This window comes from Physeter macrocephalus, chromosome 8 (genome assembly GCF_002837175.3).
Source record: "Physeter macrocephalus isolate SW-GA chromosome 8, ASM283717v5, whole genome shotgun sequence".
NCBI lineage: Eukaryota > Metazoa > Chordata > Mammalia > Artiodactyla > Physeteridae > Physeter > Physeter macrocephalus.
This window is the reverse complement of record NC_041221.1, coordinates 2,364,636-2,392,174: the sequence shown is the minus strand read 5'-3', so window position 1 is coordinate 2,392,174 and position 27,539 is coordinate 2,364,636. Positions and strand designations below refer to the sequence as shown.

The 27,539-nt window shown below is 42.4% G+C and overlaps 1 protein-coding gene across 5 annotated transcripts in view; it reads left to right on the top strand.

Annotated features, from left to right (window-relative positions):
- Positions 1-27,122, top strand: part of TIAM1 (TIAM Rac1 associated GEF 1) — a 212,283-nt gene extending 185,161 nt beyond the window's left edge. For 4 of the 5 annotated variants that reach the window (XM_055086392.1, XM_055086391.1, XM_055086393.1 and 1 more), the window contains 9 exons: positions 1,026-1,134; positions 4,880-5,059; positions 5,156-5,274; positions 11,711-11,819; positions 15,347-15,501; positions 16,326-16,428; positions 18,857-18,944; positions 20,905-21,077; positions 24,668-27,122. In XM_055086392.1, coding sequence (XP_054942367.1) covers positions 1,026-1,134; positions 4,880-5,059; positions 5,156-5,274; positions 11,711-11,819; positions 15,347-15,501; positions 16,326-16,428; positions 18,857-18,944; positions 20,905-21,077; positions 24,668-25,137 — 1,506 coding nt within the window. In that variant the 3' untranslated portion in view covers positions 25,138-27,122. The remainder of the gene's footprint in view (positions 1-1,025; positions 1,135-4,879; positions 5,060-5,155; positions 5,275-11,710; positions 11,820-15,346; positions 15,502-16,325; positions 16,429-18,856; positions 18,945-20,904; positions 21,078-24,667) is intronic. The other variant, XM_007106413.4, reaches the window with a different exon arrangement.
- Positions 27,123-27,539: the final 417 nt, after the last annotated feature.

Here is a 27,539-nt window from a genome sequence, read left to right as displayed (position 1 = left end):
CCTAGGGACAGGACAGGAATAAAGATGTAGACGTAGAGAACGGACTTGAGGACACGGGGAGGGGGAAGGGTAAGCCGGGACGAAGTGAGAGAGTGGCATGGACATATGTACACTACCAAACGTAAAGTAGATAGTTAGTGGGAAGCAGCCGTGTAGCACAGGGAGATCAGCTTGGTGCTTTGTGACCACCTAGAGGGGTGGGATAGGGAGGGCGGGAGGGAGATGCAAGAGGGAGGAGATATGGGGATAGATGTATTATGTATAGCTTATTTTTTTGCTTTGAACGTACTTTTTAAATTCTAAGCTGAAATAAGCAATACCTCTTTCTGAACTAGACTAGATCATTGTGAAAGCTTATAGAAGATACTTTTCGGAGGTCTGTTACATATATTTATATAAAATGTGTAGGATAAAATGTATCCCACCTCAGGCATATTAAATTCCTAATAGGGAAAGCCTCCACCTAGTTTTGATCCTGTTGGGGCAGAGGGTATGGCCTGGGAGACAGTACTAATTCCTGTAGTTGAGTCTGTTTCTTATGTTCTTATCTATTCCTGCTAGAAGAGAGCATGGCATGGGAGAGGGTGGAGTTAGTGATTAGAGAAATGTGTTTTCTATTTGGGGAGATTTATGCATTTCCTGCCTTTATTTGGTTTGTCACTTCTACCTCCCAACAGGAACTCATGAGAGAATTCAGGAGATTTCTGTCTTTTCCAAAATGCCATATCTACTTTCTCGTTAACATTCAGACATCCCAGATAGGTCATTGAAAGACACAAGCCTGGAAAACCAGTGACGTCTTGACTGTAATTACGGAGAAAGCCTAATCCAGCATCTATTACACAAATATGTAAGCCCACACGCTTTCCGATAGGCCATCAGTGAGCTGAGACAGGCTGTGACAGGTACGAGTGATGCTGATTTGTGGGGAGAGTCAGGCAGATGCGAGCCCCCTGCTATATCCTGCTGATATTTCCAGATGAGGAGGACCGTAACCTAACTGCATTGTTTCTCGTTAAATCCAGAAAGTGCTGTTCTCTCTGGGGGGATCCTTTCTGTATTATGCTGATCGCTTCAAGCTCTACAGTGCCTTCTGTGCCAGCCACACGAAGGTCCCCAAGGTCCTGGTGAAAGGTAAGGCCTGGGAGGACTGGGTAGCAGGTGGGCCTGTTCATTGTCAGTTCACATCTGTGCGGCCAACTGTGGTTGGGGGCTTTTGGACAGAAATCTAAGAGTCATTGCTGTGCCAGATGGATGTTCCAACAGGCCACAAATAAGGGTACAGTTGTTCCTCGGTATCTGTGGGGGATTGGTTCCAGGACCCTGCCCCCCACCCCATGGATACCAAAATTCGAGGATGCTCAAGTCCGTTGTATAAAATGCGTAGTGTGTGCATATAACCTATGCCCAGCCTCCCGTATCCTTTAAATCATCTCTAGATTACTTACAATACCTAATAAAATATAAGTGCCGTGTAAATAGCTGTCCGTGTGCAGCGAATTCAAGTTTTGCTTTTTGGAACTTTCTGGAATTTGTTTTCCAGATATATCCTATCCACGGTGAGTTGAATTCACAATGCAGAACCTGTGGATACAACCTGTAGATACGGGGGGCCAACTGTACTGAGAAATGAAATGCATTCTATCTTGAATTAACAGTTGTGTCAATTTTCTCACCATTAACGTTTTGACTCGGTTATTTGGGGCCAGAATTGATGAGTCGTTTTGCAATTATGCGGAAACGTAGGGAGTTTAGAATTCCCCTGCTTTATTTCTATTTTTCATTAATTTTGTTATAACCTACCACACTTCATACACCTTTTTGTGGCATTTCATTTTTCCCCTCACCTATTTTTGTCCTCAGGTGTGTGATAATAGTCACCACCATCACTACTAAAATTGTTTCAATTATTTACAAAAATCATTCCAGCTGTAATTATATTTTGCATGGAAAATAATAGAATTTTTAGATTGGCAAGCTGCTGTTCCTAAATGTTCTAGGAAGATGATGGGGGTGTTCTGAGAGTCTCCAGAAAGTTGTTTCGCTTCCATAGTTCTGCATGTGACTGTTGAGAGGTTAAAGGATTAGAGAAACATGTCCTTGGTAAACAGTAGAACCAATAGAAAGTTCGATTTCAAAGAATCTGGAAATCAGCCTGCTCTTCTTTAACACTTTACTGTGGCTGCTATGTAAACAGCTGATGAATTTGTAAGTAATTTACTTATATTTATGTTTGTTGCCAAAGAGAACTAGCTTGATTTAATTCAAAACGTATTATAATAAACATTAATAACAACACAGGTCTCTGGACAACAAAAGATCCTGCCCCAGATAATGACATACTTAATGATAGTCATAGTATAGGCAAAAGAGTTCTACTTCAGCACAAGAACTTAAAGGGTACCTGGGAATTTCCTTGTCCTGCTGTAGGACAAGGAAATTGTCCCGCTATATGACCTAGTCTGTGGTTTACACATGCTGAATTGGTCATATAGTTCTGTGTGTGTGCATCTTTTTAAACTTTAACTGAATGCTATGTTATGAGAGTTTTTTTGTTTTTTTTTTTTTTTTTTTTTTTTTTTTTTGCGGTACGCGGGCCTCTCACTGTTTTTTTTGGCGGTACGCGGGCCTCTCACTGTTGTGGCCTCTCCCGTTGCGGAGCACAGGCTCCGGACGCGCAGGCCCAGCGGCCATGGCTCACGGGCCCAGCCGCTCCGCGGCATGTGGGATCTTCCCGGACCGGGGCACGAACCCGCGTCCCCTGCATCGGCAGGCGGACTCTCAACCACTGCGCCACCAGGGAAGCCCCTGTTATGAGAGTTTTTAAATAACAGTTTTAGAGCACTTTGCTCTATGGTAAAATTATATACTCATGAGAGTTCTTAAAGCAATTGTGTTATATTTAATCATTTGATTAGATTAAATTCTGCCCCTATAGATTTTTAAAATTCAAAACCATTATTTTTTGCACCTGAAAAATATTAGGAAATCCTTCAAACCCATCCCTTAAAACATTAGGTGTGACCCACATTTTTCTAATGGCCAAATGTGCCAGGAGGATGAAGAGAACCCTTTGAGGACAAAAAGCCTATGATTCTTAACAGACTCCCATCTAGGTTGCATGAGAGTGATGCTCTTTACTGCTCAAGGAGCTGAGAACCATGCCCTCTTTTGCCCTGATGTGAAATACACTTGATGGGTTAAACGCACATGGCCGTGTTTTGGGATATGAGGACTTTAGGGGGAATTCCTAGGCCCCCTGTGGGCATGGACCAAGACTTGGGATGTCCGCGGAAGCCGCAGCCTCCGCGTGCATCAGCTCTGGGCCTGGGCTCACTTCCGAGGCCGTGGGCTCCTCCTCAGTCACCTCATTCCCAGTCTTCTTTCCCTTCAAGGATTTGGTGGCTGGACCCATGGCGTCTGATTTCCTCTTAATGGGGCTTAAACAAAATGAAAAGATTGTAGTCTTTACAAGGCCTTCCCCACATGATTGCTGTTTTTCTTAATTGAATAAAGATAGGGAGAAGAATCACTTTACAGTTTCATGGTGTCCTTTTACAACATCTTCTGTCCTTAGCTCACATTCCTAATCACTGGAGATGGAAATATATTTTTATCAGAAGCTTAAAAAAATGTATGCCTACAGTTAGTCACTTTGATATATTGTCCTTTCTTCTTCCCATTCTTTGCCCTCCCTTCAGCCTCTCTCTCCACCATTTCTTTGCACCTGGAAGGCATAAGTCGTGTCTTCCTAATTATCCACTGGCGGTACCTTTATAATTGTCTGGGGACCCACAGCTCTCCCCAGGGCTGCTTTTCAGCCCAGCTGGGACACAGGGAAAAGCCCAGCTGGTGAGGAAAGTACTGCCTGAGTTACCTTAGGTCAGATGTATGTGTCCCTCTGAAATAAATCCTACTAGCTGGTAGCACTGAATTAATTAACATAGAACAGATCTTAAAAGGCGTTCACTGCAGGGAATCAGCCTTGCTCCACTTATCAGAGCTGCAAGGTACTGCTGCTGCTTTTTATTTTCCTGCCTTTTCTCAAAAGAGGTTCTGCCGGCAAGGAAATGCTTGAAGGATTAGAAAAACTGGCGTAAGGAGTGTTTTAAAACGTAGGCTTTCGTGTTATTCAGATATGGTGAGGCCAACAGATCAGGAGACAATTGCCCTCAGAAAGATAGTTTGTTACTCATGGTTCCCGAGAGAAGGGGGAGTGGTACGCCACGCAGGGCCACGAGGGGAAGCACCAGAGCCCACCAGGAGGCAGAACGAGTGAGGGGCAAGACATGGGCAAGACCCTTTATTGTGGTTTCTGCAGGAAGGAATGTGTGAGGCCGGGTAAACAGGTTTAGGATTGGGTAATTTGAATAATCTCAGCAGGCTCTGGGGTGGAGGGGCAGGGGAAATGGTCGCCTAGAGTGTAAAAGCCTCATATAAGAGGGGAGGAGGCAGGTGGCTCTGGATTGGTTGGCTTGCATGTGAAAGGCACGCTTCCAGGTGAGTCCTTTACCATCTAGGAATTGGCTAGCTCCGACATGGGCAGTTTCCCCGGGGTCTGTAAGGCCTCAGATGTCAAAGTATCAGAATAAGAAGACATTCTTAATGCAAGGACGATAAACAGCAGCCCCTGAAAATCCATGTGTATAAGATTTACAAACTCTGCTATCCCTGAACTCACTGGGCCGCCCCTCAAATAAACAAATAAATCTGATGGCCAGGCCCTTCCAGGTGTCCCTCTGAGCCCTCTTTCCCCCCCTCTGACAACTCACTGTACTCTCAGTCCTATAAAAAGGCACCTTGGAATTAGTGAGTGAAATTGTGAGAAGGGAGTCATTTCGACATCCTGCCCAGACAACCTGTATTTAAACTCTTCCAGCCAAGATGGATGTGGCTTTCAAGGCGTTCCTGGATGCCCAGAACCCGAAGCAGCAGCACTCGTCCACTCTGGAGTCTTACCTCATCAAGCCCATCCAGAGGATCCTCAAGTACCCGCTTCTGCTGAAGGAGCTTTTTGCTCTGACGGACGCGGAAAGCGAGGAACACTACCACTTGGACTGTGAGTCACGGGCCCCTGAGATCTGCTCCTTGCTCATGTCTCCGTGAGAGTCTTTAAACAGCCTTTTCATTTATTTCATGACCTGTTTTCTTCTAGTGGCCATCAAGACTATGAATAAGGTTGCAAGTCATATCAATGAAATGCAGAAAATCCATGAAGAATTTGGGGCTGTGTTTGACCAGCTGATTGCTGAACAGACTGGTGAGAAAAAAGAGGTAAGGACCCCCACTTCTTCCCAGCACACCTATCCATAGAGCTGGGTTGGTTTGTTTCTTTTTAAGGTGCTATTTGTAAGTAAAAGAGTTACAAGGATAGTGTTTTTGTTGGTGAAGCCTTTTTTTAAATTAAAGTATAATTAATTTACAGTGTTGTGTTAGTTTCTGGTGTACAGCAAAGTAATTCAGCTTCTTTTTCAGATTCTTTTCCATTGTAGTTTATTACGGGACATTAAATATAGTTCCCTGTGCTATACAGTAAGACCTTGTTGTTTATCTAGTTTACATATCAGTAGTTTGTATCTGCTAATCCCAAACTCCTAATTTCTCTCTCTCCCCCCTACTTTCCCTCTGGTAACCATAAGTTTGTTCTCTATGTCTCTGAGTCTGTTTCTGTTCTGTAAATCAGTTCATTTGTATCATTTTTTAGATTCCATATATAAGTGATACCATATGATATTTGTCTTCCTCTGTCAGACTTACTTCACTTAGTGTGATAACCTCTAGGTCCATCCATGTTGCTGCAAATAGCATTATTTCATTCTTTTTTATGGCTAAGTAATATTCCATTGTGTATATATACCACATCTTCTTTATCCATTCATCTGTCAATGGATATTTAGGTTACTTCCACGTCTTGACTATTGTAAATAGTGCTGCAGTGAACATTGGGGTGCATGTATCTTTTCGACTTCGAGTTTTCTCCAGATATATGCCCAGGAGTGGGACTGCTGGATCATATGGTAGTTCTATTTTTAGTTTTTTAAGAAACCTCCATACTGTTTTCCATAGTGGCTGCACCAGTTTACATTCCCATGTTGGTGGAACTTTTATCCTTTACGCAAGGCTACATTGTGAATTTTCTTTCTCAGCTGAATTATTTCTTAATATAGGAAACATGTCCTGATGCCACCCCTTCACCCTCGGGACCTCTGGTTTTGTTCTGTGTTAAGTGTGAGAGTGAATTTCCATGACCGTAACTTGGACTGTTTCTCTAAACACCAATGAAGGCTATATCCCCAGAGATTAGAATAATAACCGGCATGTAGTGGGTACTCAATAAATACTTGTTGAGTGAATGAAAGTTTCAAATGACTATGAATCTTTTTTTTTTAAGTCTGCCTGAAAATCTCCTTAGGAGAAATAGTCACAGGAACAGATATACTTGAGAAAAACGTAGCATGAACTCTAAGTTGTGCCTGAGTTATTGAGAAGAGCTTATGTGAGTAAAAATGCTGATAATACTAAAATGAATCAATATATCATTACAGATATGATATGCAATGATATTCATCAATGCCTCTGTACCTCACGATTTGATTGGAATATTGTCCTCGTTTTGCTTTCTGCAAAACGAAAAAAGACAAGCTGGGAGGGAACTATGAAGAAAAACTCTCTTGCTGTGATTGGAAAGAGAGGGAAAGGCAGTGGGGCGGTGGGGAGAGAATGGGGGTAAGGCTTGGTTGTTTAGTCTAGACTTAAAAACAGCCTTATCTTCAGAGGTATAAAGGGTTATTATCTGGGTTCACGTTTATGTCCTCAGTGAAACAAAACAAGGTTTTGGACTATTAAAAGATTTTTCAGAAAAAGGTAAATTCATGATATCTCATAGAGATGTACAAGTGAACACATATGAAGGAATTTATTTTACTCAGATGATGTGAGGGAACCAGACAGTCAAAATAGCACAGGTATATGTATGAAGTGAAGAAATGTCAAGTTGATCTGTGAATGGAGACAAATCGGTTTCTCTACAGCACGAGGAAGTCACTACCAGACTGGAGAGAATTTATACATTTAGCTGTTACCTACACCTTACAAAGAGTGGCAAAGGAGTTCAAAGGCACATAGATACAGGGTTGGACTCTGATAGCCCAGGAGGGTGGTGCATAGTTTTCCATTAAAATACAATTTATTTTTTCTACATGATATTTCAGGCAGAGCATGAGAATGTTCTCAGTCTACCAGGCAGATAATTTAATCTTTCAGAGTGTAGAAAGGATGGACACTGCTACTCTTGATTTAGTTCCCATTTTCTTGTAAAACTATTGTAGTAAGAAAAACATACTATGTTTATGAAAGAAAAGGGCAAACCTCAGAGAAAGGCAAGGAGAAAAATTATCTATGATCTCAAAACGCAAAACCTCTTGATGTTTTGGTGTTGATTTTCATTTTTTAAAAATTATGTATGTTATATACTTGAATATTAAATATAGTTCCTTATATATGCTTGAATATTTTGGAAGTTATTTTGTACCTTGAATTTTTTTACAGTGAACAAAGAATTATTTAATTTTCATGTTATTTTAAATGATTCAAAAGAATCCTTGAAATTATTGTAGAATATTTTATTGTGTGATTGAACAATGATTTACTGAATTCCTATTGTCAGGCAGTTTGCTTGGCTTCATTTATTGATGACTGAATAATACTGCAGACGTTTTAGATGGTAAGGCTTCTTCCATCCTGTATTTTAGTTTAGTTCATTTTGACAGGAGTGAATTTTATTGGGTCATGGAAATGAACAATTTCAGTGTATTTCATTATATTTTTCATTATGTTCTGAATTGATTTCTGAATTTTAATGAGAGCAAAGGACCATTATGCTAAAGACTAGAAGGTGATATGGATAGCAGATTGCAAAGACTTTAGAAAAAAAGATGAATACGTTTCAAAAGTCAGAGACCATAAAAGGGGATATGGCTTTGGTGAGACTGCCTGTCCTTTAAAATAAAATTCTGTCAACCAAGTAAGAAATCTTTCCAACGAGGAGCAAAGAGATACAGTGCTATACACAGCAGTCTCTTGTGAGCAGAGATTTTGTTAGGAAAGAAAAAATGTGCAAAAGATGGAAGGAGGGACATTTGACCATATGCCAGTATTACAGGGTAGGAAAGTCCTATATCAGTATTAGGATGTCTGAAGACCAGAAAAATGAAGGCTTGGAGAAGATGCCAGAGAGAGCACTGAAAGATTATGTCTTAGCACTATAGGAACAATAAGAAAGAAATAGGCCCCTAAAAGGGGCCAAAGTTATCATAGCCAAAGACAGATTGATTACTCAAAGAAAGTGACTCAGATCTACTTGATCTCTTTTTTTCCTCCATAGAAGAGAATGGTCTTCTGACTGGAAAGGATAGAGTGGTCTTGATTCCACAAAAATAAAACCACAGGGAGAATGGTCCTGGGGAAATAGGATGCTCTGTGCCAATATCAGTTATAATTCTGCAACAGTACTTAACAGCGAACAGTATATCGCAACAGCCATGGAAACAGCCGATAGAGGCAGACATTTACAAGTTATGGCCTGATTTTCACAAAGGTGATTCCTGATCATTGAGTAACCTTTTAATGGCAATATCCAGAAAAAAAAACCTAGACTGGTACTGTGAACAGTTGGTAAACAGGAATGGGAATATTTATCAGTATCTACTGGGAATGGTAGGTCTATACTGAAATGGTAACATTCCAGGGACACAGAGTACCTGATGCTATCACCAGCCAACTGTCCCCAGGAGGTCCCTGAAGACAGATATCCACAGAGGACAAAGAAACATTTTATGATGAAGCCGGACCTTCAGTCCCTACCCCATGTTAAACTCTAGGGAGTTGGACTGGACCACACAGAGCAAGCATCCCTTTTGCTTAGGTCAGAGGAAGAGAAGCCCAAGGAGGGCATTTCCCCTTAAAAGAAGGGCTCAGAAAACCTGACTCAGCAAGGCATCCCAGTCCTTGTTGGGGTAGAGGACTTTTAGCGGAACTCAGTCTCAGAGTTTTGATAGGATGTTCGGAAGGGGACCAGTGGAAGGCCAGGGGAGAGGCTGTTGACCAGAGGGAGCAGCCCTGACCCCCTTATTACATTTACAGTGTGGAAACTTGTCAAGAGAGGAACCATGTGCATTGGGACTGTATCAGCCTGTTTTTACCAGGTAACAAAGAACTAAAAATCTTAGTGTTCACTACAGCAAATCTTGTATTTCACTCACAGGGTGTGGGTCAGCTGGGCTTTGGCTTGTCTTGGTGAGCTTCAGAGCTTCGGTCTCAGAGTGTTCCATGTCTCTTCGTTCTAGGATCCAGGCTGAAGCAGCAGTGATTGTCTTGAGCATGTCCTTTCCATGGCTGGAAGGCAGAAGCTTATGAGGGCTGGTGGAAACTTTTGATACCAAGTCCACGGCCCAACTCATATGGCCAAGCCCAAAGACTTCGGGGCTTAGCCTAGTCTAGTGGGAAGTACTAGAAAATCACATGGTGGAAGGTGCAGATACATAGAGGGAGGAAGTAGAGTTTGGGCAATGATCTACCCCAGTGATCTTTAATCACTTTTTAAAAATTGAAGTATAGTCGATTTACAATGTTGTGTTAATTTCTGCTGTACAGCAAAGGGAATCAGTTATACACGTACATTCTTTTTTAATATTCTTTTCCATTATGGTTTATCACAGGATATTGGATAAATTTCCCTGTGCTATACAGTAGGACCTTGCTGTTTATCCACCCTATAGATACTAGTTTGCATCTGCTAACCCTAAACTCCCACTCCATTCCCCCACTCCCCTTGGCAACTACAAGTCTGTTCTCTATGTCTGTGAGTCTGTTTCTGTTTCATAGATAAGTTAATTTGTGTCATATTTTAGATTCCACATATAGGTGGTATCATATGGTATTTGTCTTTCTCTTTCTGACTTATTTTAGTTAGTATGATCATCTCTAGTTCCATCCATGCTACTGCAAATGACATTGGTTTTGTTCTTTTTTATGGCTGAGTAGTATTCCATTGTATATATGTACCACATCTTCTTTATCCATTCATCTGTTGATGGACATTTAGGTTGTTGCTTTGTCCTGGCTATTGTATCAGTAAATAGCACTGCAGTGAACATAGGGTTGCATGTATCTTTTTGAATTATAGTTTTGTCTGGATATATGCCCAGGAGTGGGATTGTTGGATCATATGGCGTTTAATCACTTTTAAAGACATTCCCTCTAAGGCTGTGGACCAGAATGGTACCAAGGAATTTGACTTACGTATATACCACTCCGCTGTAGTGTGTGGGCCGTGGGTAGTGGAGACTATATAGTTCCCTTAGTGGATACTCTCCTGGGTGTTTGGTTGACTAGTTACTTAATATGTACAAAGTAATACAACTGCTTAATGTTTTTAACCACTGACGGTACTACTACTAATATTGCTCAATAATAATTAGAGTAACTATTAATTATTATAATGATTCCAATCATTATAGTGGCAGCAACACCACTGTATTCTGTACTGCTGGAGCCCCATCTCCAGCACTGTAGCCTGGCCTGGTGGCTTGAGAAGGGCAGTGTCAAATGGCACCGTGCTCCGTGGAGGGCTGCTCGGCAGCTGTTGTATCTAGAAACCCAGTCAGATCAAAAGCAGCAAAAAAAAAAAAAAAAAAAAACCCAGAGCCGTTTGTCCTTGAAGCTCAACATCAAGTTTTCAAATATTCCAATTGCTGCTTTGAGGAAGAAGGACTCGGGCTTGGTTTCTGTGGACGCAGAGCAGAAGTGAGAGGCTGGTGGGCGGGTGCTTCAGGGAGGCGTACTAGAGGGAGACCCTCCTAACAATTTATGGTGTTTCCCAGTGGGACGGACCGTGGACTCTGATATCTGCAAAGCCTTGTTCTCTGACATGTTTGCACAGGGAGCACATTGAGAGACCAGATGATCCTTTCGCCTGTGGTTAGGATGCTGAGTGGGAGGGAGGATGGGATTTTGATAGACTTGGAAGTGGGCCAAGGACTCCAGTGAAAAAGGCACACATGACTATTGTGAGGTGTAGACACCAGTGGAATCTCAGGAACATCATGTCTCTACAAGGAGAAGAGGAACTTGTCCATCTGAGATGGTTTAGCATTTGACCTTCGAGGACGCAACACCAGACCTCATGGTTTCCAGAGCTCACATTTGCACAGGCTTAAAGAACAATCTCCCAACTCCTCAGTTGGCTTCTTTTCTCTCTTCTAAAGTGAAGTGAAATCTTCCTTAAAATGAGTCGGAAGAAGAAGAAATAATTGATGCCACCGCTTCCCAGAAGACCCTGGCTCCAAAGGGATTTAAACTCACGGGTGGCAATGTCTGCAGTTTCCTGGGCTGGATCTTTGTTGTTGACAGCCATTTGTTCTCCTTAGAGAACTCTCCATTTGAACACAAACCCTCTCCAATTTCGTTCACCAATTTTGACGGGTTTACTGCGTGTGAATTTCAGAGGCCCGATTTGTACCTTTTGGCCACCTTGTTCTTGAAATTCTGATAGGCAAACAGGCTGAGGGAAAAAAAGTTGACCAAATGAGAGACATTATTTAGAGACATTATTTTCTTGAAGTTGAATTGACACCAGCCTGTTGAATTTTAAAGTGTCATGAATATCTGAGTGTTTTTAACATTGCCCAGTAAGTTTTGCCCTGGATTTCAGGTTGCAGATCTGAGCATGGGGGACCTGCTTTTGCACACCACTGTGATCTGGCCAAACCCGCCGGCCTCGCTGGGAAAGTGGAAAAAGGAGCCCGAATTGGCAGCTTTTGGTAGGTGTCACGAGAAGGTTTGGAGGGGATGAGGAGGCTGGCTTATTTTTCGCAGTAAATTAACATTTCTTTTCCAAGACACAATTTATTAAAATATAGTTAATTACAGTTATCTGCATTGTCTTCCTGCTACGGCCACCAACATGTCACAGATACTAAATTAAACCTTCCAGCTAAGTATCATGAATGTGGCCACCCAGCTACCAAGAGGGAGGGAATGGCTGTTCGCGTCTCCCCCAGGTATAGACATATGGGCAGGAAAAGATTTTTTTTAAGCTGCTGCTCTGAGTATCTTTTCAAAATAATGAGTTAATAATAAACCAAGTGAAAAATCAAGACAAAACTCTCTCTGTTTCTGGGCTCCCCAGTCCTTTTATTCTCTTCCCAGCTCTGTGTTGCTCTGTGTGATGCCAGGATTCAGGGCATGAGTCTCACCTCACCTGTTGTGGCGTCACTGGATGCCTTGATCAGTTGCGAGGTGCTTCTCAATCACATCGTGGCTAATAGCGGTGAAAGTAGTGATATTTTGTGAATGATTAATTTTCCAATAAGCCGGTTCAGATGGATGCAGTTGCTGCAATTAGAAATCTCGTGTGGTTGTGTTGTAAAATGCTTTTCGAGTGAGAAAAACTATGGGCTAGGGCACTGGGCCCTGTACATATTCAGGAAATATGGCTCATTGTTGTGTGTAAATGCTTGTACAGCATGCAGTGTTATTCCTGGGTATAAAACGATTAATCATGATCAGTGATCAGTGTTCATGCTTTTGTTTTAGGTTGTGTCTTTTCCTAGCCTCCCACTAGAAGATTCATGGGCAGGAACATAGTATAAAGGAAGTCTGGTATTTCCATTCTCCTTCCTTACCTTATCTTTCTGGGGGAGGAAGAGGGAGGGTTTGCTGCTTACCGCTTCTTTAACTGAACTCTTGTTTTCTTTTACGATGTGAACAGTGCATTCCCAAATGGAACATCCTAGTGATATTAAAGTCAGAGTATTTAATGCAAAGATTTATTGGACTTCCTAATTAGATGACTCAGCTTTCATTGAATACCTTAGTGATATTCCTAAAGACTCCAAAGAGCCGCTGTAGCTGTTGATGCCATTTCATTAAAAATAATAAAGGAGCATATAAATGTGAAGGAAAAACATGTGACTAAATGTGATATACAGAGGAGTAGTGGGGTATTTTGACATGCTGGTGGTTTCTGATAGTAGTGGGTATTTTTGGCAGGGGGAGGGATACTATTTGTTTTTGCTTTGTTTTGTTTCTCCCATCATTAACAGTTGCATTTCTTATATGGCAGTTTCTTCTTGGAGAGGTCTGGGAGCTTTCTGATGCTTCTGAGTAGGTCATTTATGGGATGTAGGATTCTGAAGGAAATGATCCAAACCATCTCTCTCCCTCTTTCTGATGCTGGGCTATTGATGAACCATTCCAGAGTTCAACATTGGGATTTTTCATGCCTGTCTCCTGAATTTTACATATCTCCTATAGTTAGAAATAAACAGATTTAGAAAAAGAAAATCCTTTGACTGGGACAAAGTAGGAGGTTGGCAAACTTTTTCTGTAAAAGGCCACATGGTAAATATTTTAGGCTTCACAGACCAAGAGGCCATAAGTAGCCAGACGCAGCTGTAGACAGTATGTAAACAAACGGGCACTAGTATTGGCGGGTTGTGGGGAAACAGGCAGGCCCTAGTTTGCCAACCTGTGATAGAAAGGGTTCAGGAGAATGCCAGTTTTGAGGTCTGGGGGGGCAGTATGTGTGTTTGGCTCAAGGCGGGCCGTCGTCATCGTAATGAGCTTGTTTACGGATTCCCAGTCCTTAAAAGGTGACATGTTTGGCCTTTTCGGTGTGATTTTTAAGTAGCAAGCAGAACTAACAGAGCCTTAGAAATGTGTTTTGAAACAAGGAAGAGTTGCTGTGAGGGAAGTAAGGCAGCTTTGGGGTTAACATGTGGTTGTCTTGTTTCCGTTGCTCTGATCTCAGGAAATAGTGCTGTTTTCTTCCGAAAACAAAGTTGACCGGCTGCCCACCCAGCACCTTGATGTTTTACTCCCAGGACGGCTAGTTTGTACTCAGGGCTGACGATCGCCATCTTTAAAAGAAGAAAAGAAATAGTTTGTTTAGGTTTCGGCCTTAAAGGGTGTTAGATGTTCACCTTTGGGGATATCGAGAGAGTGATTTAGACCGGCCAGGGCAGCCAGGTGTCTTGGACGTCAAGGCCATGTCTGCAGGGCTGCCCTGGTGGCGCAGTGGTTGAGAGTCCGCCTGCCGATGCAGGGGACACGGGTTCGTGCCCGGGTCTGGGAGGATCCCGTGAGCCATGGCCGCTGAGCCTGCGCGTCCGGAGCCTGTGCTCCGCGACGGGAGACGCCACAACAGTGAGAGGCCCGCGTACCGCAAAAAAAAAAAAAAAAAAAAAAAAAGGTCATGTCTGCAGTGGGTGGCACTCGCAGTCAACGGAGTGACAGTCAGCTGCGGATCAGGGGGGGGATCAAGGCGGAAATGCTCATAGCCCAGACTGAGGTCCACTCTGGCCCCGCCGCTGTGATCCTAGATGGTGCAGATAAACCGAGGCAGACCAGTAGCCTTCTTAGTTAGTCTGCAGAGGGCCTGGGAGCCTGGGGAGCCTGTCCCTGAGAATTCCCTGTAATTGTGTGTCTGGTACACCAGGTGTGCCCCCTCCAGCTGCCATGTGACTAATGGGGTCCCTGCTATGCCTTGGGGTCAGAGTGTGAAGGGAGCTGGAGACCCTGAAACAGGGAGCCAAGGATGGGCTGGGGTCATCCTTCCTTGTCATTCTGGACACCAGTTCTTCTTTCCTCTCCTGGGGGAGTCAGAATCACTGAGTGCTGAATGTGCTTGGCATTGTTTAAGGAATTCTGTGGAAGATTATGCATAACTCCATTGTATTTTCTCCCACCCCCAAAGAATATAAGAATAACATTACGTACTCCCTGCTTCTAAATAGTTTATTGTGATTCATCCTGTTTGGAAAAAGTAAAATCGCATTCTACTTCATAAACTAATTTTTATTTATTGATGTCAAAAAAAGATGAATTACATTTCCTGAATTAGGAACACTCTGTGTGTGTGTGTGTAATATTAGCTTAATTTGCATAAATATAAATTACCTTAAACATTCTTATTATTGATGTTTGCATTGTTCCTTCGGCTGCTGAGCTAGCGCATTTTTGTTAAACGCGTATAAGCTGAAGTTCTAAGCCTGAATCAATACCATAGTGAAAATATATTTTACCCAAAAGTTTCCAGTGGGGCAGGAGGGTTTATTTCCATCTCTTTAGGCTTTCTCTGTTTATCTGGGACCTGGAAAATTTTGTCTTAACAGGTTTTTGCATCTCTCAGATGTGCTGAGTGAGTGGAGGGTGGACTGGGAACTGATTCATGAGGACTGTCTGTCCTCTTCATAACCGTAGTGTTTGTTACCGCACGTTATTGAAGTGAAGGGGAAAACCCAACCCCTTAATGTGCCATAACTGCCTTCATTTTATGTTTTTCCAGTCTTCAAAACTGCTGTGGTCCTTGTGTATAAAGATGGTTCCAAACAGAAGAGGAAACTTGTAAGACTTCTTATTTCACCCCATAGTTTCAAAGTGATCTCCCTCACTGTTTCTCAGTTGTATCTGCGTAATTGTAATTCTGCACCTTTGTCAGGCGTGAGTGTTTTATGATTTTTTTTGAGTGCTTTAGGATTTTTTTTTAAGTGTTGCTGAGGGCTTAAGGAAATTGCCCATCCTGCCTTCCTGCAGGCAGACTCACGTTTAGAGCATGAAAGTAAATAGCTATTGGGCCTACCATGGCCAGAACCTACCTTCCTAATACTATTTTTATCCATTCCCTGTTCTTCCTGCCCCTCTGTGCTTGTTTTGGGATCCCTTTTCTCTTTCTTCCTCTGTCTCTCTTTTGCCTGACTTTGGTTAGCAAGCTTATTTGCTCACCCTCAGCAGATTTGTCACGTGGCCTCTGGCTTGCTGCTGGGTGAACAAAAGTGCACATGGGGGAGTGACCCGGGGCTCCAGCATCACTGCTTTGTTGTTGTTCTTGTTGGGTTTTTTTTTTTTGAAAATTAAAACAATTTATTTATTTGTTTTAATGACATATTTTTAAAATTTTATTATTTTATTGAAATACGGTTGATTTATAGTGTTGTGCCAGTCTCTGCTGTACAGCGAAGTGACTCAGTTATACACGTGTAGACATTCCTTTTGTTACAGTCTATGCCATTATGGTGTATCACAGGATATTGAATAGAGTTCCCTGTGCTCTACAGTATGACCTTGTTGCTTCTCCATTCTCTGTATAATAGTTTACATCTGCTAACCCCAAGTTCGCAGTCCTTCCCTCCCCCATACCCCTCCCCCTTGGCAACCACAAGTCTGTTCTCTGTGTCTGCAGCATCACTGGTTTAGAAGGTTGTGTGCGGGTCTGGTCCGGGCTGAGCACAGAGTTCTCATGCACCTAGTTCCTTCTCTTCCTGCAGGTAGGATCTCACAGGCTTTCAATTTACGAGGACTGGGACCCCTTCCGATTTCGACACATGATTCCTACCGAAGCTTTGCAGGTTCGGGCTTTGGCAAGTGCAGGTAAACTCTGAAACAGGTTGGGTACATATTTCTGTGTATGTATGAATTGTTTTTCTGAATCCACACTCTTGGTTCTAACCACCCTACCATCTTTTTTCTTCTGTGCTTAAGTCTCCTTTCTCTCAGTCTCTCCATTGCCTCCTGTTCACCCAGCTGTTTATTAAATGAATGAACTAAGTGAATGGAGGTAGTACCTTTAAGATTGTTCCAAGGAATTCTATTCGTTCTGTTATATATATTAATAATATTACAGTGACTCACATCTAAGTAGCAATGAGTCTTGTACTTCTGGGGAGAATCTTTGTGACCATGGCAGACAAAGCCCATGTAAATAACTCACTTGCCTTTTAACTGGAAGACCCAAAAAGACCACCCAAAGCACAAAAAAAGCCATTGAATACATTCTTTCTTCCTGAAGCATTACAAATCTTTATCTTTGTATCAGCATGAAATGTCAGTTCTTTTTCTGTGACCCAGGTAGCCGTGAAGCAAGTTGTTAGGTAGTGAGGAAAGTGCTTGCTAAGATGATTAGTTGATGCTTTAGCGCATGAGAAGTGAATGTCAGCACGGTATTGACTAAGAATAGCAATATTGCTATGACTCCGAGGCCCCATCCAGGGCTTAATCTGAGGCTGTTTTAGGGGAGGAGCAATCAGCAATGGTTCTCCCGGGCACACCCGAGAAGAAGCAGCTTTGGGGTCAAGTGGACACTCTCGGGACACCCCTATTCCCGTCCCATTTGGACAGCAGGTACAGCTTTCTGGTTGTAAGAGGGGCCATGGAAGTGGACCTCCGCAGGTACACAGTGGATCTGTATTTCTCTTTTGTGTTTCTGGCATCTAGCATGAGCGATAGGTTCTTCATGTCCAGTTGGTGTCACTCATTTTCTCCCCGTTTTCACTTGTCACCTCCATGCGACATAAAATTGGCTCTAACCCTTATAGAACCACCTCTTTCCTAGTCCAGTGTCATGAGGAAAAACCTTCTGCAGTATTTGGGAAACCTCCAGTTACCCACCCAAGTTAAACTAGATGCCACTTCCTTCTCAGTTGTTATGCATTGCAGGAGGAAACCTCAAATGCAGAAACCACGTCTGGCAAATGTATTGGGGCTGATTATTTGCCTTAAGAAGGTTTCTGTCTAACCTGCTGGCCCAGAGGACCCTCGTGCCTTTTTAGCTTTGATTTGATTTGGAAAAATTGATTTACACATGAATTTTTTCAGGCCCCTATAAATCATAGGTCTGCAAACAGCTATAATAATATTTTGAGGTTTGGGCACTTAAACACTAGCATTGTCTTACTCTGCAATCTTAGATTGTGAATTATCTAGTTCATATGTGTCCTTGTGCCTGGTTTATCAATAGGAAAGCGTATGCTCATAACAAACCACAAAGGCTCCTTAGCCGGGAATTTTGCCTTCATTGAGGACTAAATACTTGAAGAATTTTAAGTTTGGAAAACAGAGCCATCTTTGTGAAGATGATATTCCGTTCCCACCCTCGGTTTTTCATTCAAATCAAGTTTAAAATCAAGATAAAAGTTTATTTCAATGGACTTACAAAGACTAGCCAACACATCTCTTGGTATGAAATAAATTCCAGTGGATATGAGAATCAGAAGATGGAAATTTCTAGATTTCATCTTCGTTTGGGAAAACCTATGAAACTCTCTGCATATGGGTCCTGGTTGGTTAAATAATGTGGGCACGATGAGGGTTTGTAACTAGGGTTTTGAACCATTAGGTAAGGATGAGACTTCACAATGTGCAGTCTTCAGGTCTGCAGTGAATTGTTTCTTTCATAAACACTAATAATGTGATATTCAGGCACTGAAAGACTTAGAAGTTGTTTCTAAATAGAACTGTTTCTCACTTTCTCCGTGTACCATTCTGGCTTCCTTCAGGTTTGGGTGCTGTGGGCAGGCTGAGAAAGAGGAGCCCCATTCGTTCCCAGGACATGCTTGTCCAGGGCACTAGGCCCAGTCGCTCGGGGGAAGGCTGTGCTGCAGATGGCAGGGGCCTGCCTCTTTATATCACTAGCCTGATGAAATCAGCACTGGAATCTTGGGCTCTGTCTAGTCGGCTGTTGCCAAAACAACTAATCACTTAATTAAAATAGTTCAGCCAAACGGGCTGTGCAGCTAAAAGGGTCAGTTTTTCCAGCAATATGATTGACTGATTATCCTTTTAGACCATCCAGAAGGAGATTTTAGCAACTGGTAATTTTCCAAGCATTCTTTTTCTTCACGCCCATTAAGTTCTCAATCATTTTGTCTCTTGAGATCACGGGATAGGAATGAAGTTTCTTTGGTCATATGTGGCTCTGCTCTATTTAATCCTACACCAAAGCATGGGAAATGCTTTTGTAAAAATGCACATAAATCTCTTTGAAACATCCTCTCATTCATCCTTGTTTTAATTTCCCTAGATGCAGAAGCAAATGCTGTGTGTGAAATTGTCCACGTAAAATCGGAGTCTGAAGGGAGGCCAGAGAGGGTCTTCCACCTGTGCTGCAGGTGAGCCTGGAGCCGTGAAGTGTGGGAGGTGCCCAGAGGGAAGGAATGTGACAGTGCTTGGTGTCCCCAACCCCTCTGCGTTCTGCAGACCAGCCTGTGCATCCCTAGAAGCTACATTCTTTTTCTTGTGTGCTTGAGAAAGTATTTAACACTTACCAAGTAACAGTAATTAGATAAAGTAAACTAATTTTATCAGAATGTAGACAGTAACCTGGTTAATATCTTTCTAAAAGGAAATCGGAATTTTCACATATATATTTGACATTCAAACGAGGGCTTTCTTCCTATATGTACATTTGGTGGGTTAGAAGGACATGGTTGTCTCGTGTTTTGTTTTGGTGTTTGGGTGCATCATTTATACCGTAACATCTCTGAGGTACAGCAGATGGAGAGTCACCTGGGAGGAGGTGAGGGTGTGTGCGGTGTTCCTGGGATTCCTCATTGTGTAGGGAAACTTCAGCCTAGGGAGGCTGGCTCAAGTGACTCAGGTCCACCTACGGATCTGGAGTGGAAGCTGAACTTATGATGTGGGCTTCCACTTACTACTTCTTCTTCTTTCGCTCCTTTCACCATCCCCGCTCCTCCTCCTCATCTTCCTGCTTTTCGGGCTCTGTCATTAAGAATTTGAGAAAGGTACGTTTCTCAAGTGCAGCCAATTCTCTCTCTCTCTCTTTTTGGCCTAAAGACACCAGGCTGGATGGTACCAACAGCCAGCATTCTGATACATTTGGCTTTAAATATGATCTGTACTCCATGATGCTTTAATTTTATCATAGGTGCTTAGTAATTTATTCAGTACTTACCCAATACCCCACACTGTGGGTAGTGTACTATGTGTTGCCCACGCACACAATAAAAACTCAACAGAATCAATATTTTATGGTTGTTAGTAATATTTTATAACGTGGCTACTGATACAGTGAGAAGGCACATTTACCAAGCATAAACTATGCTCAGCACCCTACATGCATTATTTCACTTAGTCAGACTGAGGTACTGTTATTCCATCTTACAAGTGGGGCGCCAAGCCTCACGGAGGGTACTTTGCTAAAACCTTATAGCAAATGAATACTGAGTTCAAACTCAGGGGGTTTGACTTCAAAGCCCATGTTTTGTGTTTCTTCATTGCCTCTTTGTTGGGTGTTGGGTGACAGGGATCAATAAATCCCCAGATCCCAGGAAGCTGTTGGATCTAGAAGTGAAATTTTTTTCAGGTAATCTACATGTGGTTTAGCACCATCTTTACAGTCTGTTTAGGCTAGTCTGCTTGCGACTTTGTTGATAAATCCACAGGGTCCAATGAGCCCGCCCATAGAGATGCCATATTCATTCATTCATTCATTACCCAGCTAAAACTTGCCTGGGTAAAACTATTAAGAACTTTACAAGAAAAATAACTAACTTAAGTAAGAAGCACTTTTTTTATCGTGCAGATTGGAAGTTGGGAAGATTTTCCAGTTCTTAACAATGTAACTTTAACATTTACATGTTGAAGTGTGTCATGGAAGGTGTTGATATTTAACAGGCATTGATATCCAACTCAGAGGAAACTAAGGATGTTGGGACATCAGTCTCCAAGTGCGCTGCAGAGCAGCGAGAATCTTGTGGTTCCTTTGTCTGTGAAACATTTTAGAATGAAAGGCTCTGCCTTAAGTACCAAGAGCAGAATCTGGCAACTTTGTGGTGCAAAATCCATCTCTCCATCAATCTATTCATTTATGGGCTGCTCGGTCCCAAATTGGCTGCAGGAGATGAATCACAAAGCATAAAGGGAAAGGAATACGTGTTCTTTATCTCCAGCGATGAAAACACTGCTGCTCGGCAGTGAAAATGGAGTCACGGCCTCAGTCTTTAACCTTTGGTCCTCAGGGATATTTGTTTGGCTGCACCTGATAACATCAGAAGTTCCATCATGTGTTAAGTGCTGTTTCCCTAACAGGTGTAAATCTTCTTTTCATAGCTCCCCAGAGAGCAGAAAGGATTTCTTGAAGGCTGTGCATTCCATCCTGCGTGATAAGCATAGAAGACAGCTCCTGAAGACCGAAAGCCTTCCCTCATCCCAGCAATATGTCCCTTTTGGAGGAAAGCGATTGTGTGCGCTGAAAGGGGCCAGGCCAGCCATGAGCAGGGCAGGTACTGTGGGGATTCAGACGTTCAAGATCCCTGTCATCCCCACTCCACTGTAGAACTGACGTCCTCATTGAGCAAGACTTAGACGTGGCCTTGCGGGGGCTAACGCTGGAGTACATTCTTCCCTGGTGTGAGGTTCCCGGCCCTTGCCTCCCTCCCTTGGTTTAAGCCTCTTGCCCTCCCTCAAGCTTTCCCTTCGCTGCCCTCCTCCTTCTGGCTGGTGAGCTTCCCTCTCATTTGCCAAGCTGGGAAGTGAGCGCGTTCTCTTTCTGGAGGGGCTGTCTTAGCCCGCTTGCCGAATGAGAGTTGCTGCTTTGCATGACAGCCAGCTTTGTCCAGCAAAAAGCAGTGTGTGATGTCTCAGCAAAGTTACAGCCCACCATTCTGAGAACATGGTGGCTTTGTCCTCGAGAAACACAGCCATGCCTGTTCTCAGTAAGGAGTCAGTGTGTGGTAGACCAGATGACCCATCAGATTTTTACCCTCACCTTGGGCCTGCAACTTTATTTTTAGCTTCCACGTTCATTTGGGGAAGCCTTGAGCTGCTATTAGAAAAGAGGAATCTGGAGTTCAAGTGGTCCCAGGGTAAATATTCTTTTAGGACTTATTCTACCACCTTGAAGCAGTAAAGATCAATACTACTACCTGTAAATGGCATTAAAGTCTATCTAGGAAGAAAGATATTTTCATAACACTTAGGTATTAATGACATCAAGACATTAACATTTTTTATCACTCCTTTCTTAAGAGGCAGTCCAGAATTTTGCAGGGAAGATTCCAATAAAAGAGGCTTCCTTTGCATTTGCCAGAAAGGCTTCTGATCTCTGTTCTAAAGAATTTTCGGCCTGTTCTCAGTTGTGTTGAAGAGGCAGGTATGGTACTGTGAATGGTTGAAGGTTTTCATAGACATAACCCTGACAGAGTGTATTATACTCTTTAAGTACTTTAATGTTAAGGGGCTAGTTATCTTATATCTATTCTCCAATCAGTTGATAAGTGTTTACTGAAAACCTGGTATGGTGAACCCCCAGTACTCTTCTGGGCTCACCAGTGTCTTGCATACTTCCCTACCCACAATTTCTCATGGAGTCCTCATGTAAAAAGCTTTCTCATCCCTTTAGAGCTCACAGCAGAGAATTTCACCTTGGAATTGTCTCATTTGTTCCTTTTACTTGCCACATATATTTAATTAGGATTGGGAATATGTGTGCCAACCTCAGGAAACCCCACCTGTCATTGGTCAGGTTTCGGTTGTTAATCAATGAACCTAAAGTCAGAGCTGCATTCACTTTGAAACTAAGCATTTTTAGTCTGTAGGACACTCATAAGTTTTCCTGCTGAGATCCCCCGGGGAAGAAAACAAAGTTGCTACAACCTACCCCATCATCTTGAATATCAAGAGAGAGAGCCTTGATGTCAGAGCCTGTTGGCTTTGGCTGATAGGAAGATTTTTTGCCTGATGGCTCATTTTTGGCTGAAGAAAGTCTTTATCACTCTGCTTTTGAATCGCCTCACTATCGTCAGGATCTTCAAATTAGATGATTTTAAAATGGTGTTGGAGTGGGTCAGCACAGCACTAGCTAATCAGTCTTAATAGTGAACAGTGGAAATACTCAAATCAAAGATTGTCCCCTGGAACCCCGTAAGGCTGGCTGGGTTATTCTTACGCTTCATTATGCATTGTCATGAATACCCAGCTAGTTTATTTCTCTTTTTGCTCAGTAAAGGCAAATAGCCAGTCTCCCTTAGTCTAAAAGCACTTTATGTCTGCCAATAACCTAACGACACATTTTTTTGTTTTTCCAACATTTTCTTATGAAAATTTTCGGGCCTATAGAACAAATGGAAGAATTGTATACATTCATACCTACTGTCAGTAATATTTTTTATATTTTCATTGTCACATATTTATTCATCTGTCATCCATCAACCATCTTACTTTTGACACATTTCTAGAATAGACATTAGCATACTTTACTCCTAAATACTTAAACCTGCACATCATTGACAAATATTTCCAATATCCCAATTGGGAATTGAGGTAATTCTAATAGAGTGATTGGAGAGAGCCAGGCTCCACTCTGGTGATACTGAGATAAAATTGAACAGTAATTCCTGCTTCTTTCCAGTGGAGTAATAGTAGTAGTAGTAGTTTGTTTGTTTTTTTTAATTCTTTCTTTTTTCCATTTTTCCTGGAAATGATTTTCATTCCCCTCCTTGAGTGAGAGTGGTGTCTATTTACTCCATGCTTTAAGATGCTAGAATACTCAGGAATGATGATGGAAGCACAAGGAACTGAGACAGAGGATGGTCAGAGCGGGTGCCAGTTTAGACCACTGTCCAGCTCACTGACCTTGTACCTGCTGTATTTGAAGTCAAGGCTGCATTTGGTGGTAATTACGAATAGTCACCTTACTTCTAGCAGCACTGAAGCAGTTTAATGGTTTTTCAGGCTTAGATTTCAGGAAAGTAGCTCCTAAGTGGTGTCTAGTCCTGCCTCCCACTGGAAAGCCCATGGTACATTTCAGTATCGAGGGAGAAGTGGCAGCATTTCCATGTGTCGTGTGTGTGTGTGTGTGTGTGTGTGTGTGTGTGTGTGTGTGTGTGTGTGAGATTGTTTGCTTGATTGGGTGGTGTCTTTTGTTTGTTTTCAATAATACTGGCTTCCTAGAGGGCAGTAGGGTGAAAGAATGAATTCAAAGATTTGTTTTTCTTAACTCTTAGTCACTTTATCTAGCACTTTGTTAATCAGCTGCTTGGGTGTTGGATTATTTATTTCTCCCTCCACTCTGGCACTGGTAGTTTAATGGCTTTGTAGAAGAGAAATTGGGGATACACAGAACAGAGACAGGAGGGACTAAGGCTCACATTCGCTTTAGCCTCAGGTTCACATGGGGCTTTGTCAGAAGAGGACTTAATATCTCTGAGACTCACTCTTTCTGTAGCTTCTCCAAAAACAATGCTGTGCCCTTAAGGTACCTGCAGATCCTCGAGAAATGTTACATTCAGTTTTCCCGAAAGCAATATAACTTGGACCAGTGTTTTTCCCTCCCTGATATATCATGGTGATTTCTACAAAGACAGTGAAACTCTAGAGGCCTCCCCCATCCTTACTAAAGATTTATTCCAGCTAAATGACTCTAGGACAGCCCCGGGAGATTCCCAGAGCACTGTGACATGGGCCGTGGTCAGAACTGAGGGCGCTAATTAATCCCAACATCAGTGGTGCCCTCGACAGCAGCAAGAATGTGCACTCCCTGTCTCCCAGGTGCACAGGGTAGAGAAATTATTCCAGAGGGAGTTGAATCTCCTTTCCCCCATAACCTACAACCCACCCATATGCCGCCCCCAGCTGCCCCCACTCCTTGCCCTTCCGTCGATGGCTGTAACATCCTCCAAGTCCAGACACCTGTGCAAGGTAAAGACCCCAAGACAGACTGGTGAAATGCGGACTTTAAGCCCCAAACGACATCCAGGTCCTGAATGCATATCGTGTAGTCTTTCCTTTCCTTTTCTTGTATTTGCTTTCTGGATTTTCATCGCACGTAAAGCATGTGGGCGTTTTATTTTTATATTTTTGTGTGTGTGCACAGTGTCCGCCCCAAGCAAGTCTCTTGGGAGGAGGAGGCGGCGACTGGCCCGAAACAGGTTTACCATTGATTCTGATGCCATCTCCGCCAGCAGCCCGGAGAAAGAGTCCCAGCAGCCCCCCGGTGGCGGGGACACTGACCGCTGGGTAGAGGAACAGTTTGATCTTGCTCAGTATGAGGAGCAGGATGACATCAAGGAGACAGACATCCTCAGTGACGATGATGAGTTCTGTGAGTCCGTGAAGGGCGCCGCGGCGGACAGAGACCTGCAGGAGCGGCTTCAGGCCGCCTCCATCAGTCAGCGGGAGAGAGGCCAGAAGCCCCTGGATAGTCACGCATCCCGCATGACGCAGCTCAAGAAGCAAGCCGCCCTGTCGGGCATCAACGGAGGCCCGGAGAGCACGAGCGAGGAGGTTATTTGGGTTAGGCGAGAAGACTTTGCCCCCTCCAGGAAGCTGAACACTGAGATCTGACTGTCACGTTCCCCGGTAGAGACAGTCCTTGTAGATACGTCTCCCGCCCCGCCCCCTACTCCACCCCCCTCCCGGACTCGCGAGGGGGAGAATGTTCCCTTTAAGTCGCACTCTTGCACAGACGGTTTTGGCAGCTGACTTTGTTCTGAAGCCATGTAGCCACCCAACTTTATCGTTTCTAACAACATCGGAAAGAATTGTTCAAGAAGCCCAAATCAGCTTGAGTCCTATCTCTCTATATCACCAAGGGCTTTTATTTATTCTCAATTAATCAGGGCCTAAAGAATTAAAAAAAAAAAAAAATTCTATAGCACTGGAAAGCAAATTACCCCAGGAGTTGAAGTATGTACTACAGATTAGTTTAAAGGGTAGCACACGAAAAAATAATTAAAGATTCTATCTGAAATCAATCCAGGAGCCATCTCCTAGTTGGGGAAACAAAGCAACTGTACAGCTTGCAGTGTTCTTACTCCTTTCCCTCGTAAATGTCTGAGAATATCTGTGTATTTTAAGAATGTGTGAGGAGAAGGTGGAGATTTATGTTTCCTTGAGCCTTTTTTTTTTTTTTTCTTTTTTTCTTTTCCTCTTCTGTTTAGGTCTATGGCTGGTCTTACTCGATGTCGGTGTTCGGAAGTTCTAGTTTTGCATAGAATTATAAAGATGCCAAACTCCTTGGAAAGAGATCCAAATTTATCACTTGAAAGAAAAAAAAACACTATTTTTTGTATTTTACCTGAGATGCAGGGGGCACAAACAGATGAGACTTTTACACAGTGTTAGTGTAACTCTGAGTTTAAAAAATGAGGATTTTACCTTTTACAGAGAGAGTGAGGTGTGGTGATTTTATATTTATATATGAAAGGCCAACAAGATGCTTAGGAGAAACTTTTTTCCCAAGAAGCAGCTTTGGTTTTTTTGTTTCGTTTTGTTTTTTAATTTAAATGTTTGAATCTCTATTTGAGATGGGAGCTTGGTTGGATTAAACATGACACCGGGATGGGCAATGTGTGTGTCTGTTGCACATGGCGGGGGAGGGGAGACTCCTCCTCATGGGGTTGCCATGGTGATCATTGGTTTTCCCATCATAGTTGCATCTTCATCCATAGATTACCTACTTCTTCCCTGACAGTCCATAACCAAACCGTTTAACAAAACCACCTCTTCAAAAACATGTCTTGGGTTTAACACCTTCTTCATGCCAACAAAACAGGGTAAACATGCTAAAAAAGCTAATGTTCTAAACAGATTTCCAAATAGGAAGAACAAAAACAAGTTAAAGCACTTTCAATTTTTTCTTTTTTTAAAAAAAAGGTTGATAGCTTTTTTTTTTCCCATTTCACAATGTCCACTTCCTAAGAAAGGTTTAAATAATATGAAAACTTTCTTTTTGGGGAAAATATCTATTTGATGTTTGACACATCAGTAGGTACTTTAAAGACCTGAATTTTATAGTAGCTTTAGGAATTATATTTTATAAAAATCAGTTATGACTTTATATTTCCAGACAATAGAGAGTTCAGAACATCATGCTCTTGTGCCCCTGCTTGCTTTACCTGCTTTCCCACCCTGTATCCCTCCCCTTTCGGGTTTCCAGGGCTTTGAGCTTGATCTTTTGAGAGTTTTATTCTATTAAATTTTTGCTATATCTTCTGATTTTCTTAAAGAGCTTTAGAATGATTTCTGTACCCTTCGTATCACTGCATTGTTCCATTTCATCTCCAGTTCGATTGTGTCTGGGTGGAAAACTGAAGCAGAGGCTTCTAATAGTCCCATTTACCAGTCCCAGTGCAACGGGTTTGTCTGAAAATGCTGGAAAGTCTGGTGCTTGGAGAGGGTGCCATTGTCTCTTGTACATAAGGTCATGATGTGTCTATGTCAAAAGTTCTTATATATTTCTTTTATAAGCTGAAAGAAGGTCTATTTTTATGTTTTTAGGTCTATGAATGGAACGTTGTAAATGCCTGTCAAACAATAAAAAATATTGAAAAGTGTCTGGACAGTCCTGTGCCTTTTTGGGTGGGAGGATGGATATGAACTGTAGAATATGTGGGAGAAGATACCTAAGGATGCCTTTTTTTTTTTTTGATAAATAAATATCGTGACCATCAAGGGAAAGCTGATTTGGTGGAGCTTGAAGGTTTTTTATTTTTTTAATTGAGGTATAAGTGATATATAACATTGATAGTTTCAGATACTAAACATAATGTATATTGCAAAACGATCACCACAATAAGTCTAGTTAACATCCGTCATCATCCATAGTTATAAAAAATATTTTTCTGTGATGAGAACCTTCAAGATCCACTCTCCTAAGCTACTTTCAAATATGCAATACAGTGTTATGAGCTATAGCCCCCATGCTGTATATTACATCCCCATGACTTATTTTGTAACAGGAAGTT